Source organism: Colossoma macropomum, unplaced genomic scaffold, assembly GCF_904425465.1.
Source record: "Colossoma macropomum unplaced genomic scaffold, Colossoma_macropomum, whole genome shotgun sequence".
Taxonomy (NCBI): Eukaryota; Metazoa; Chordata; class Actinopteri; order Characiformes; family Serrasalmidae; genus Colossoma; species Colossoma macropomum.
Genome location: NW_023494809.1, coordinates 2,643,204 through 2,658,974, shown reverse-complemented (window position 1 = coordinate 2,658,974; position 15,771 = coordinate 2,643,204). Strand labels below are relative to the sequence as shown.

Below are 15,771 nucleotides of genomic sequence, written 5' to 3'. Positions count from 1 at the left end.
TTCCGGATACGTTTAATCTGCAACGAGAAACTGTCAAACACTAAAACATTCAGATTCTCATTCTCCAGCTTCTTGTTCGCATTTTCCCGTTCCATCTTAAACAGGGCAGCAGATACATTCTGGCACCTCAGGCACCATTAAGGTTAAATGGGAAAATTCGAACAGAAAACTGGTGAATGAGAAGCGACTTCAGCCTCGTAAAAAGTAGAACGTTGAGAGATATTTTACAAGAAAGTGTTCTACTTTTGTAGAAAAGTTTGCTGCTGCCGACCTCTGGTCTAGAACATGACTGGTAAGCATAAAAGTTACGCCCAGCAAGTTACAACTGACTTAGCTTAGGCTCGATTGCCCCAGGAGTCACTGGTAAGATCTTCACAGGAGAGTTGCTTTTGCGAGTCCAAAAGAATGGATAGACTTTCTCGGTGAAAGTGTGAAGGATTGACGCTATATCCATGTCATTAAGAAGGTCAAAGAAGGACAGTTCTCCCTTGTCCCAGTCCAGATGCACTCGGATCCTCGGCAGCCCCCCCTCTGCGGAGAAGGGATACTTGGGCTGTGCTGGAGAGCAAACGTTAAACCCCACATTACTCTCCACGCTCCAGACACCGTCGAAGAAAAGCACTCCCTTTCTGAGGTTGGATTCCATGGTTACTCCTACTTCCCACAAACAACTATTCCCAACCTCAACATCCCAGTAGTGGCTCCCTGAGCTAAAGCCCTCTGAGCCCAGGACGCACATGCACTTATCAAACCTTTCGGGATTATCCGGAAGTTGCTGCATCTCTGGTTTCTTATCATCAATGAATGTCATACTAGTCAGGTCATCAGATAGTGTCAGGTTTGGGTGGGCAGTGTTGGGGTCCAGAATGACAGGAGCTGAGGAAAAGGAAAAGAGTGAGCAGATAAGTGCACAGGGGTATAGCCAAGAGGTGCCATCCTTCCATGGAGCGTGGCCACCCCTTTGGCCACCCAAGTACAATAAAGTGAAAATCAGCTATCATCAGTGAAGCAGTCACTACAGAAAAGTCCTGCTACTTTGTGTTCACGGTTTTATGAAAGTCCCTCTTCAGGCAGATACCAATCAAGTATGGTGATACCTAAATCTTACCTTGTTGTGCTCTGTGTGCATTACTGTAACACTACAGTCTACAATGAGTGCGTTTACATGCACTTAATAATCTGATAACTGCAGAAAATCTTAATTTTATCAGTAATCCGATCAACATGTTTACATGCAATTGAATAAACAGATAAAGGAAACTCTGGGTCTATGTGAGTCAGGCAGTAATCAGATTTCTGCGTTTCAACCAGCCAATAAACTCGGAGAGGAAGACGTGACATAAACGTAATGTAAAACTCAAACGTCATGCTGTGTGCCACTTTACCTGAAAATATGAACATACATCATCTTCAAGATGAAGAATATTTAAATCCTTCATTTCGTCAAGCGTGCAGATGGTTTCAATGTCTGTCCAAAAGTGTACTGCCATCTTGCAGCAACACTGCTTGCTTATTTCTGGTATTGCCGTCTGTTTCGAACATGCGCAGACTGAGAAGTCCGAAAGAAATCAGAGTAAGAGTCTACATGCTCTGAGAAGTCAGATTACTGAGCTAAAATCCAGCTCTTTGTATTGGATTTCTTAATTAGATTTCTAGACCTTACTCCGATCTAAGAAATCAGAGTATGCTGTTTATACGACCGCTTGAATAATCAGATAACTGCAGAAATCCGATTATGATCGGATTATTGAGCGCACGTAAACACACACAATGCTTACTGTTTATAGTATTCAGCACAGCATAGAAACAGTACAGGGAACAAAACATACATTATTTTCACATAACATAATAGAAAACAGGATAAAATTCCTTTAAGATTTCCAGTATAAAACTGTATTTTGAAATGGCTAACTGGGTAATAATGCCATTATTTTGTTCGTCTTAATAGAATTACGACCACACTAATAATTTGCCCAGTACACTTCAGCAGTGCTGCTCTGTGATCTACATTACATGAAGGAATCCTATGGTAAGATGAGGTAACTGTCAATAATAAGTAACATTTACTATCATATAGTAACGTTTATCATTTATCATGCAAGCTAAATTCTTTTTACATGCTTGTGTTTAATTATGCAGGCTAGATTTCATCAGAGGTGACTCCAGTGCTGAGTACAAGATCCTGCTAATGCTGCAGTAGATTAGCCTGTTACTCTGCCCAATATTATTCTCTTATAATTGTTATCGCACATAATGTTGCCGTTTTTTTTTTTACCTAGTTTGCCACAACAAAAAATCAGTGGGTTCAACCTGTCCACACCATTAAAAAAGGTTCTGGCTACAGCACTGGTAGTGCATGGAATCAGTACTGTTCACTGACTTAAGGCCTTGCTATGCCTTGCTTACAAGCAAGGCCTAGCTGGCTGCGATGAGCCTACCAGCTAAAAGCCGGCAGACAGTGTCTCATGGCAAACAAGTGATGGCCCATTTCTGGCCCACTCTTAATGTTGAGATGTTAAATTACTATTTAGTGTTCAATGTACACATATTTTAAGTCAGCCATGGATCATTTTGAACCAAACTTGAATTAAATTGCACACTAGGATATTTAATAGTGTTCCTAGTATTGAGGCAGAGTGTGCTGGACTACCATCAGGCTTAGCGCTGATGCACAAAATCCTTCTTTTTTGGTTTTACTAGATCTCAGTGCAGCTTTTGATACTGTTGACCACAAGATTTTAATCCAGCATCTGAATGTCTTGAATGCTGGGTTGGCCTCTTGGGCACAGTTTTAGGATGGTTGAAATCATATTTAAGTAATAGGCAGTTCATGGTTTTACTTGGAAATCATTCATCAAAAAGATTAGCCATTTCTTGTGGAGTACCTCAAGGTTCAGTCTTAGGGCCTTTGCTTTTCTCTTTGTACATGCTACCTCTAGGTGATGTCATTAGGAAGCATAGTATAAATTTTCATAGCTATGCTGACGACACCCAGGTATACATTTCTGTTGTGAGTGGATGTCGCAAAATTTCTACAATTAAATCATGAAAAAACTGAAATACTAATCGTTGGTACAGAAACTCAGAGAAAAATGATTTATGAGAAACTTGGTTCTTTAGCTTCATATACCAAACCTGAAGTACGAAACCTGGGTGTGATCTTAGACTCTGAGCTCTGTTTTATCCCACATCTAAACACAGTCATTAAAGTGGCTTTTTATCATTTGAGGAATATCACTGAAGTTCGGCCTTTTCTCTCTCAGAGCGGTGCAGAGAAACTTGTTCATGCATTTGTTACAAGCAGAGTTGATCACTGTAATGATCTTCTTACTGAACTTCCCCAGAAAACAATACATCCTCTACAACTCGTACAAAATGCAGCAGCATCCTAACAAAAACAACACAGAGAGATCGGATCACTCCCATTTTAAAAGAACTGCACTGGCTAATTGTATCATTCTAGATAGATTTTAAAGTTCTGCTACTAGTTTTTAAGGCTCTAAATGACCTTAAAGCACCGCTTACATCACAGAGTGTTGTAAGAGATCTGTTTGTTCCAGCACAAGATCTGCAGATAGTGGCCTTCTACAAATACCCTCTGTAGAATACAGAAAACATGGAGAGACTCGTTCAGTTATTCTGCTTCTAAACTGTAGAGCTCAATTCCACCTTTTATTAGACAGTCAAGCTCAGTGCTCACTTTTAAGAAGCATATAAAACGCATATCTTTAACTCAGCATTTAATAAAAATCTACGTCTCGTGGTTTTTATCTTCTAATTTGATCTCTTTCATTTTCTTCTGATTCTAAATAAACACTAATGATTTCTTCTATAATTATGTTTTATCACCTGTCTGTAAAGCACTTTGAGCTGCCACCAGTATGAAAAGTGCTATATAAATAAAAATTATTATTATTATTACCTAATTTTTTAGACCAACATGCTGTCATATCTCTGCCAGAAGTGGCCTAGACATGTGGGCCAAATAAGCATGTCCCAGTGTGGGCCACTTCTCACTCACATGCATTTAGCTTGTGGTGACAGGCCAACGGTGCCATGTGTTTGCCAGAGGTAGCCCACATCCACATGGATGTCAAGCACCCTGAAAAGATCATTGTGAGGGTGGCATTTCCTCACCCAGCTCCTAAAAGGCACAGCCGAGTGGGTCACCCTTTATCACCCTTCCTTTCCTTCCTTCTCCACAGCTACATTTGAGGTAAGATGAAAATTGTTAAAGTCTGATTTGAAAATGTCAGTGATCTTAAAATTTCAGAAACTCACTGTACTGAACAATCTCCCGCATCTTCTCCCACACTTTGAACTTCAGGTTGCCCAGGTGCTTCGCTACATCTATCAGCATTCCTGAGTCCATCTCTGGAATCTTCAGTGAGCACTCAGCTCTAGAAGAACATTCAGGAGTCAGCTGTTCTGCAGGTTTCAGTTCAGAAACACGAACAGAGAGGTAGAAAACAGCTCACTTACCTTTTCATTGAGGACTTGACGTTCTGTGGGAAGAAGAATTGACATTAAAAACACAGTATGTTAGATTATGTGTTCTCCAGCGTTTATTGCACTTCATTTTGCTATGGATTCTGATTGGAGAGCTGGGCCAGGAGCTGTCCCAGGGTGTGTGTATATATATATATATATATATATATATATATATATATATGTATATATATATGTATATATATATAGCTACTGTCAGAACAAAACTTGATAACTTTACAGGAGAAGGAAAAAACCTGCTTTATTTTAATGTAAGTCAATGGAAACAGAATTTTTTCCCAAGTCATTTTGGGCCAGCAGGCATTTTCAAATTCTGACAAAAACTGAAAAATGGAGATACAAGGTTTTGTTCCGACAGCAGCGATACATAGAGAGAGCTTTGCTTATGTATGGCATGGCTGTGGCCAAGAACGGCTGAAAAATAAAGCAGTGTGAAAGGAGTGTCTCTTTTAATAGCTGTGAGTGCTTCAACATCTATTATAAGTGTTCACTAGGGGATTATTGATTGCAACCATTCATACTTAGTGCTGAATGCAGCACACAAGTGGGGACAATAGATTCAAAGTATAGAGTGAAAAAATCATGGGGTAAAAAAACATTAGGCCATACATCTAAAAGATGGGAACTACAGTGCTAGTTTCCCATTCGGTTACCGTGTTATACTCTAATTTTGATATTTTAGTGTATCAGACCAAGCATAATGGTACAAGCTTATTTTAAGACATCAAAAATGAATTCATATGTAGTGCCGCACCAGAAAGAAACAGAATTTTTACATGGAAGTAAAGAGAAACACTCTTTTTTTTTAAAGGAGCAAAGTGAAATTGATATTGTGGTCATCATGTAAAACTGATCCTATTTAAATAGTACTTAAGAAAGGACAAGAATTTATTCATACTAAATTCATTTTTTTCACTCACAAAGAACAAATGATGTTTTGGGTTACCTGCCTTGCATATCCCAATTTGGCTGAGATGTAAGTAAGCTACTTTATCTGCAACAGAACTGAGACTTGGTGACAAGAAACTTGTAAAAATTGAGAAAATAGCATCAAGAAGGCTAGAATTTCTCTCTTGCATACTAAAAATAATTCAGAACTAATTGTAATGTTTTAATAAGCTTATGCAATATAGCGGTTATTTGCAAATGCTGTTATTGACCTTTTTCTGTGGAAATAAACGTGGAGTCAGTGTTGCAATATAAATGTACCCTTAAGGGTACAGCAGTAGTTTTAGGGTTCAGCTGTGTACCTTAACGGTGAAAAGTACATATTTGTACCTTTTCATATCCTAATGTTTTAAAACAGAACAGTAAAATAAAAAGCCTGGAGACGAGACGGGGTTTGTGGAGTCAGTACAACTCAGAAAATATAATTTCAATGGATTATGGTTCAGTTATGTTCCCTGACTAAAGGTACTGAGGTGTATCCCTGAGAGAACCACTGCGGTGACAAGTGGGGTCCTGCCCCAGTTACAGTTTCATATCTTTTTTTCTGAAAGTGTAGTTGGGTGTGACTGTGGTCCAAGCAAGTGGTCATATGTGCTACAAATACTAGACTGGTGGTTTCACCTATTTTAGGGCACCAAACCTAGTGTAAGTGAAAAAAAATGACCGTACGATATGCACAATTGAACAAAACAAAGAGACCACTGAATGGACAAAGCCATTCTAATGTTGACAAGCATTACCTCAAAAAGCACCTGAAAACCTCAGAACATGTTGATTACATTGACTTTTTGGACTTTTTGCTTGTAACTAAACCCTTGACACTCTGGGAATGAACACAAATGTATATGTTCACCATGTTTGAATGGTGAACAGTGTTAAAATGTTCCTTGCAGCTAAAGCTACATTCACATTACAAGCCTCATTGCTCAAATCTGATCTCTCTGACAAGACGGTTCACACTCCTTTAGGCAAGTGACTCAAATCCGTCATTAATGTGAACGAAGCGGCGTCCTGAAGTGACCCGCATGCGCACGTCCTACTCAGTAATGTCATGTGAATGAATCACGTGCATCATCAGCACAAACTAGCGAGCAGAACGAGCTTCGCTGAGAAGATCATTAACTCTGATCAGCTCTCAGCTTCATTATTAGAGCGAGACGAAGGAGAAAAAGGTGAGATGAGCTGCTTTTCCACCGTTTACAGGCTCTGTTTGGCGCTGCTGCCATGGTAACGCTGAATGATGATACGTGCAGTGGAAAAAAGTACATGAATTCAGATCTGAGGGTCACATTAAAGTTGCATGGCCAAAAAGTGCTCTGGTCAGATTTGAAAAGATCAGATTTGTGACCACACAGCCCTGAAAACATCAGATCTGAGTCACTTTAGGCCAAAAAATCGGATTTGTGCCACTTCAACCTGGTAATGTGAACGTAGGCTTATTGGCCCTCAAAACTTTGGTAAAGAACTGCAGAAGAGCTTAGGGAGCATTTACCTGTAGAAATACCATGTCCTCTTCTGCTAGATTCTCTTCAGTGGTGTTGATAGTCTCTAAAAGAAGAGTTATCGCACTGCTTGTCTCATCAGTCTTCTCTTTCATCATTTGACTCTTCTGCTCCTCTTCCTCCGTCAGTGCAGCCAACCTGGCTGCCTCTTCATCTCGTAAAAACTGGTGAAGCGTCTCAAACTCCTGCCTTATTTCTTTCTCTGTTTTCTGAGCCTGCATCTGAGATAAAAGAAGTGGTAGCAGAAACACAGCTTATACAATCTCAGGCATTGCCAGTCTGCTAGAGGAGTATACAACCTCCCAGCATTAAACAACGGAGCAGTGGAACTGTGTTTTCTAGGATGATGGAGCTCTACCCAATACCTCAGGGATAAGCTGGAGTGGAGTTTGTGATCCACAACTGATCATCCAATTATCAGTTCCTGACCTTACTACTACTACTCCTGTGACTGAATGCAATGTCACAGAGATGTTCCAACATCTAGTGTAAAGCCTTCCTAGAAGAGTAGAAGCTGTTATTTCAGCAAAACGGGGTAAATTCACTATTAATATCCTTAACTTCAGAAGAAACATTGGATGAGCAGGTGTCTACAAACTTTTGGACATGTAGTGTAGACTTACTTGGTTTCTGACACTGTATGACAATTTCAGGGACAGTCTGCGCTAGTCCCTTGGACAGGGCAAAGTTAGGCAGCCTCTGAGGGCCCCTTATGAGCCAAGGGCCCCATAAAAATACTAATTAGATATACTGTATGTTTTGAGGTTGCGCTTTTGCCTCACAGCAAAAAGGGCCTGGGTTCAATTCCCTGGCCAGGCGACCAGGGTCTGTGTGGAATTTGCATGTTCTCCCTGTGTCTGCATGGGTTTCCTTCAGGTGCTCCGCCCTGTGATGGACTGGCGACCTGAGGCTATTCGGAATACAATTTCTATCCGATTGAACGAGGTGGGAAATCCTGTAAATAATCTGTTAAATAGAAGAATAATAACCATTGCAGAGTGCAGTGCAGAAACTGGTCTGCAGAGGAGACGAAGTTTATGCTCTGATCTTTAAAAGACGGCGTCCAGCTTTAGTGTCTCAGAACACGACGTCTTCCTCTCGGCCTTCTTTAATAAGGACATGTGAAGGACGTTTTCCTGAGTCTGACATCATTTTAAAGCAATTAAAAACACAAGCACTGCTCACTGCTGCTCATCTCACTCTGACTGCACTCACGTGATGCTGTTTGTCATGGTAACATCTACACCAAGTTCTCTGTTCATTTTGCTGCTGTTGTGTTATTGTTTGCTATCCAGTGTCAACCAAGGAGGTTGGGTTCCCCTTTAGAGGCCTGGTTCCTCTCAAAGTTTGTTGCTCCTGCTCTCAGGGAGTTTTTTCCTTGCCACTGTTGCCATTGGCGACACTCACTGGTACTTAGACAAAAAAATTGCGCTTTATAAATAAACTCGACTACATTTGATTCTGAACTACTGCTTTAATAACAAAAGTGATTATGGAACTTCTCTCTAGCAGATCCCTCTGTGCTGAAACGCCATGTCCTGCTGTAGAGCCACCTATCATCTTTATATATTTCGCATGGAATTTACTGTTGTGTCAGCTAATAACACACATCTCACGAGAAAGTAGTCGAAACTATGTGATAACTTATGCAGGTGTTCAGAATGGAGAGTACAGCCTCTAGCAAGAGTCTATCTACACACATCCTACAGCCGCACACTGTCACGATCAAATTTTTGTGGTTTCTCATTTCATGAACCACTAGTGACTGATCCATTTCCTGTCGCAAGGCTAAAAAGTTTTGATGTTTTTCTTTAAGAGCTTAGACGTTTTACACTTGTCAGAACAACTACAGCTTCATTTCATTTTCCACATTCTGCATGTATGTAACTTTACATTAGGCTATGTATGTATTTTCCAGCCACTTTTAAAGAGTTCCTCTTCTCACCTTGATGTGTTTTGTGGTTTTGTGGCAGGTCTCGTTCACTTGTGTGAAACTGCACAGCTTTTCCTGTAAGGGCTCCAGAGCAGTTTCGAGTTCTCTCTGGTAAAGGTTAATAATTCATCTTGTCAGTGGGTGAAAAGCATCACAACTTGCACAGCAGCAAAGATTAATGTTATATGTTTCATATGCTTTGCACTGTAGTAACTAGTTCATTTACTCAGTTACATGAGCTTAAAGGGGAATTCCACCAACCTCTGCATAATTTAATAGTTAAGATGTAAACTCAAGTCATTCAGAGTGGTTTGGTGTGAAATTCTCTGTTCTAGAGAAACTTACTGAGTCAGAATTGTTCACAGTGGTGGTGATAGGAACCAGATGTCGACCTCTAAAAGCTCCCTCACAGAAAGGTATTACATAAAATGGTTGAACACACCACCTGTTGCCTGAGACATTGTTTTACAGTACATACTTAAAAATGATGTTTCTTCAAGGGTTCTTTAGTAAAGAAAATGGTTCTATATAGAACCATATACACTCAAATAACCCTTTGCATGATTAAATGGCTCTTTGCATCATGAAAGCATTCTTCAGGTTAATGGAGAACATTTTTGAAAAGGGTTCTATATAGTACCCAAAATGCTCTTCTATTGTTACAATGTCAAGGTTGTAACAATAGAAGAACCCTTTTTGGTGCTACATAGAACCCTTAACAAAAAGGTTCTATACAGAACCATCTACAGCACCATCAGTCTGAAGAACCATTTCACCATGCAAAGAACCCTTAAATCATACCATTTTCTTTACCCTTGAAGAACCATCTTTTTAAGAACATAGTTTTGAGAAAGTCATATTTTTAAATTATTTAAATTCATGGCATTGAGGTACATCCAGAAAAGGTCCCTATAGAAATACAGTTTTTTCAGATTTACCACTGTTTTACCATTATCAACTATCATTATCAAAAAAAGCGTATGTGTTGTAGACATTGTGACCCCTGGTTCCCACCATCAAAACTGTAAAGAAAACCAAGTCGGTAAGTTTCTCTACAATAAACCATTTTATATCAAACCACTTTGAATGTCGTTTCATCTCATCCAATAAATTATGCAGATTTTTGAGAAAAAGTGGTGGAATTCAACTTTGGTAGGTTTCCTGTACAGAAGTCTGGAGAGGCCATGAGCTGTTATGATCATTTTCTGGATTTTATCTTGAGAAAACAACTTTGTTATCTTGAGATCAAAAGATAGTTAACTCAATATCTTAATATAACAACATTGTTATCTTGAGATCACAAGATAATTAACTCATTAGATGCAGATAACAACTTTGAGATAGTTTTATCAGGAGATAACAACGTTGTTATCTTGAAATCACAAGATAATTAACCCATTATCTCAAAAAACAACTTTATTATCTTGATATTGCAAGATAATTAACTCGTTATCTTAAGATAACAACTTTGTGATTTTGAGATCAAAAGATAGTTAACTTGTTATCTTAAAATAACAACTTTGTTATCTTGAGACCACAAGATAATTAGCTCATTATCTCAAGATAACAACCTTGTTATTGTTACATCAAAAGACAGTTAACTCATCAAGATAACAACATTATCTTGAGATCACAAGATAATTAACTCATTATCTTAAAATAACTTTTTTATCTTGAGGTTGCAAGACAGTTAACTCGTTATCTTAAGACAACAACTTTTTATCTTGAGATCACAAGATAATTGACTTGTTATCTCAAGATAACAACTTTGTTATCTTGAGATAACAATCCAGAAAATTATAACTACCTCATGCCTGTCTGGACTTCTGTATTCCTGGGTATTTTCAAATGACAATACTAATAATTCAGAATACTCAGGGAAGGACAAATCCATCAAAATACTACCGTTTCCATGTTTACGTGTACTTAAGTAGGTCTGTACTTGTCTATGTTTGACTCAGTTCCGCTGTAGCCATACATTGGACTGTTCTTCTTCTCTTTTTTTTAATTCCATGCTGTTCTGTTCATTCAGCTCACATTTTTAATCAAAAGTTTAAGTCTCTCCACAAGGAGCTCAGTACTTAAGCAGCATTTAAACCTGCTACATTTGGTTTTACTCCTTTATACTCTGTCCACCTCTGTGCATCCATAATATACATTCAGCATCACTCTCACCTTGAATCTGTCTGCGGTCTCACGTATGGGCCGACAGTCATGATCCTTGTGCTCTTCTGATGCTTGACAAAGCACACATACAAGCTGCTCATCCTCCAGGCAGTAGAGTGTGAGTCGCTCATTGTGTTGAGAGCATCGCTGTATAAAAGACTCGCAGAAGTTCTTCCGCACCAGGTTAGGAGGTGGATCATCCCTTGAAGACCTGCTTCTACACAGTGGACACTCCTGAGATTCACTTTTGGCCCAGAAGTTCTGCAGACAGGCTTTACAGACACTGTGGCTACATGAGAGGACGACAGGGTCTCTGAAGATGTCGTAGCACACAGGACAGGAGAGGTCACCTCTGTGCCATACAGTTGTCATTTCTTCCTTTTGGTTCAAGTCACCAATTAAGAATGAACCACTTTCTATATGAAAAGAAAAAAAGAATCACTGAAAAAAAAGGAGTTTGTTCCCTCAGTGACCTGAGCATTCACAGGCTGTCAGAACGATCAGCAGCAAAACTGATGTTTGACCATACGGTATGTAGGGCAGGGCTCTCCACTTCCTCTTTCACCTTCAGAAACCAAGAGAGCTAGAAAGATGTAGATCGAGCACGAATAGGCATGACAAATGCGTGAGCTGACACATCCTCTACAGGAAAAAAAAACTTAGTCATGCTCATAAATATTTGGACATTGACTTATTGTTTAGTTGTCCACCACAGTATATTGGAGTGTGTTATTCCCTCATTATGTCACTTACAAGTAAGCAGATAAAAGGTCTAGAGCTGGTTTTAAGTGTGGCATTTGCATATGGTTGCTGTCCAAAGAAAAACAAGTATCTCCAAAATAGTAACTTTACAGGAGAGGGCAAAAACACTCTTACCTTTCAATGTAAGTTAATGTAAAGAGGTTTTATTCCAAGTGATTTTAGCGCATTTCTATTGGTCCATGCATCATGAAATTTTTACACAATGTAAAGGACAGCTAGTGTGTTGAAATGATGTAGAAAATTAAAAATCAACAAAAATACGGTTACATGGTTTTCTTTGGACAGCGACGATGTGCAGTCTCTTGCTGTTAATGCTCAATATGAAGTCCAAATAACTGTCACTGGCAGTGAAACTAGCCATCATTAGGCTGAAAAACCAAAACAACCCCTTAAGAGAGATGTGTGGCCAAATCAAACAATTTGGTACATTCCTTTGACAAAAAACACATAAAAAAACTGTCTGGAAGAAAACCTTATGAACAAATGAGACAAAGATCAACTCGTATCCCAGAATGATGGGAAGAAAAGCATATGGAGAAGGGAAGGAAATGCTTATGACCCAAAGCATATCACCTCATCTGTTAAGCATGGTGGAGGTAGTGTCATGGCGTGGGCATGTATGTCTGCCAGTGGAACTGGTTCCCTTGTATTCATTGATGATGTGAATGTTGACAAACACAGCAGGGAATTCTGAAGTGTTTTAAGGATATAGTGTTTGCTTAGATTCAGCCAAACTCTTTAAAACTCACTGGATGCTGTTTCACAATGACCATATGCGAACTTTTTTAAGGCAAAGTATTGGAATGTTCTGCGGTGGCCAAATGGACAGTCAGCTGACCTCATTCGAATTGAGCATGCATTTCACTTACTAAAGGCAGAAGTGAAGATAACGCCACACAAGAACAAGCAACCAGAACCAGAAGTAGGAAATGAAGACTTCTGGAGTGCCTGGCAGAGCATCACCAGGGAAGAAATCAAATTTTGTTCAACTATTTTTGAGCCCCTGAAAATGGGGGTTTATGTATAAAAATAGTTGTAATTCCTACAGTGTTCACCTGATTTGGATGTAAATAATCTTGAATTATATTGAAATGAAAGTCTGAGCTCATATCATTATTTAATTTCAACTCCAATATGCTACACCGAACAGACATAACATTATGACCACCTCCTCGTTTCTACGCTCATTGTCCATTTTATCAGCTCCACTTACTATATAGGTGCACTTTGTAGTTCTACAGTTACAGACTGTAGTCCATCTGTTTCTCTGCATACTTTGTTAGCCCCCTTTTACCCTGTTCTTCAGTGAACAGGACCCCCACAGAGCAGAAATTATTTGGGTGGTGGATCATTCTCACCACTGCAGTGACACTGACATGATGGTGGAGTGTTAGTGTGTGTTATGCTGGTATGAGTGGATCAGACACAGCATATATAGACAAAAAATATAGAGAAATGTAAGTAGATAACAGATCAATATTACCCAGAATTAGTTTTTACCACAAACAGTACAAAACTCCAACAACTATGTACAAAATTTATTTGAGGGTGACAATAATTCTTGACTAGAAATTCAGTTTGGATCTGTATAATCTGAGCATTACAACACACAGTAAACAAAACCTCATTCAGTTCTCAACAACAGTCCTCAATAAGAGCTCAAAGAGAGTTCAGTACACTATATTTACCAAAATATCACTGAATATATTTCACTGCAGGTTGGCTTTGCATCTTGCAGTATAACTGAGGGGTTGCTTTGGTGACATTTAGACATAGAAATCAATGTTATATTTTATAATCATTTTTTATTTTACAACATTTTATCCTCAAAGTATAAAACCAGAACTAAGACTTGAACTTCATATGCACTGAAAAGATGACTTTTAGCAAACTGAACAATAACAAATGCTGAAATTGTGTTCCCTTCTTTCATTGGTGGAGCGACGTATATAAAAGTCACACAGCTTCACAAATAATACTCTTTAAACGCTATATACAGAATAACCTGAACCTCAAGTTCAAAATAGAGCCAGTGTACAAATGATTCAGCAACTCAAAAAATGTCGCAATATTGCACATATTTATATCTATTCATATACCACTCCTGCAATCTGAAATGATCAGCAGGCAAATTGTTGGAGAAATACACGCTGGAGTTAAAGATATTGCGGTCGAGGTCTTTTTGAAGCGCGTGAGGCCGATGACAGATCTCACGCTTCACTGTTCTTATTCTGACAGCACAAACCAACAAATCAAATATGCACAGTTAACCCCTTAAACATAGTCCATCAGCAAAGACATGTTCGGCTGTTTGGTTGGACAGATGCTACTATTATTTTTTGCTTTACATCAAACTTTTGTCCATTTTAATAGATAAAAGTCTCAGACTGCATCAGAAACCTTGCATGCAAGTCTATTTGAAGCTTTGGGTTCACTACACGACTTTTAAAGTCTGAACAGATTATGAAATACTGGGCGTCTCACACTGTCCGACTGGTTTTTGCAGATATTTTGGGGCTACTGAAATATTGGGGATCACACACTAAAGGATTATGGATCACACACTACTTAGCTTTTTAGCAGCTGCTGAACTGAACGGAGCTCACTGAAACTCTTGCGAACTCACGCATTCTCCTGTTACTAGGAGACGCAAATAAACAAATATGGAACGGCTGCTGCCGTTTGCGCTGACGCAGTAAAGAAGCAGCAGGTAAACGTGTTTAAATGTGGATCTTGGACTTAAAATGTGATCAGTTTGGTATTTTTAAACATTTTTAAACTCGTGCTCGTGCCTTAAACTCAGCTCATTAAAAAGCTTCGCTCCAACGTGAGAGACTTTTCTCCATTTTTCTTTGTTTACTTGCTGTATTTTCTTCTTTCGCGCTCTCTCATTGGCTGTTGCAGGAATCCGTTCAGATTGAGTCGTTAACCAGCTTACACTAGATTTCGCTCAGAGTCGGCTTAAAAAAAGCAAACATGTTCGATAAACTCTGACTGGTCTAAAACGTGATCAGGAGGAAAGAAATCTGAGTGAGCGCCCCTCACACACGACTCGATTCTCTCTCCAACTGTTGACTCAGACAGACCCAAAAATCTGCAGACTAGAGCCAACCAGAACCGTCTCGGCCAGACTGAGAATCGGGGCTAAAATCGGGGTAAAAGTCATGTAGTGTAACCCCAGCTTTAGATTAATATTTGAGCTTGAGGCAAGTGTTGAATGATTTAGGAATACAGTTGGCAATTTCCTATTTTCTGAGGATCTATGAAGAAAAGCACATGGTGAGTCCACTGTGTCTTTTCAGTTATCAGAGATTTTCTCATTTAGCTCATGATTTCATATGAAGCTTTTAGCTGAAGTCACTGGTGTGACCGACTTTATTCTTAGTAGGACACAAATGGATTAAATTACATATTTTAGTGGATACTCCATGACTGATGACATATGGTTTGATGCTCTGTAGCAGCCAATTTGTAAAATACATTTTTCATGATGTCACTGATGTTGAACACTGTCTCTGGTGTTACCTTTCTTATGTGTAACACCAATGACGATCAGTAACACGAGTGACTCCTATGGATAAAAAATAGTGGACGTTTCTGTAGAATGACCTGTAGAATTTAAGACCAATGTATGTAAATGAGTTCTGTTCTGATTGGCTACCATTTATTGTGCTTAATCTAAAAAGCAGTCCAGACTGAAACACTCCTTATAACTTCAGTGTAAATGGGCAGGGCTAAAGTGAGTAGGCCAAATAGGCAGATATGTCGAAATGTAAACGTTTTGTTTTTTTTGTGACATCACAAAAGCAATAAACAATGCATTTCAAAACGGGCTGTTTCGAAACTTTAACAATACAGTGTATCCAATGCGTTTTTCATGTGTCCCTGGTCATGTGGGGTCCCAGGCGGCTACCTGCCTTTGCCTAGTGCAAAGACCGCCTCTGCTTGTAG

At 39.2% G+C, this 15,771-nt stretch overlaps 1 protein-coding gene across 1 annotated transcript; it reads right to left on the bottom strand.

The window, feature by feature from the left end:
* Positions 1–179: 179 nt before the first annotated feature.
* LOC118798504 (zinc-binding protein A33-like) lies at positions 180–11,430 on the bottom strand. Its single transcript, XM_036557882.1, has 6 exons — positions 11,068–11,430; positions 8,905–9,000; positions 6,950–7,180; positions 4,483–4,505; positions 4,282–4,400; positions 180–876 (listed from the first exon to the last, which is right to left on the bottom strand). Exons 1-6 carry the CDS (start codon positions 11,428–11,430, stop codon positions 320–322), a joined length of 1,389 nt encoding a protein of 462 aa, XP_036413775.1. The 3' UTR covers positions 180–319.
* Between the last annotated feature and the right edge of the window lie 4,341 nt (positions 11,431–15,771).

Coding starts and splice junctions, on each gene's coding strand:
- LOC118798504 (XM_036557882.1), bottom strand. CDS start 11,430: ATGACAACTGTATGGCACAGAGGTGACCTCTCCTGTCCTGTGTGCTAC. Junction 9,001..11,067: donor AGACCGCAGACAGATTCAAG/GTGAGAGTGATG, acceptor AACCTTTACCAG/AGAGAACTCGAAACTGCTCT. Junction 4,506..6,949: donor AGGACATGGTATTTCTACAG/GTAAATGCTCCC, acceptor TTCTTCCCACAG/AACGTCAAGTCCTCAATGAA.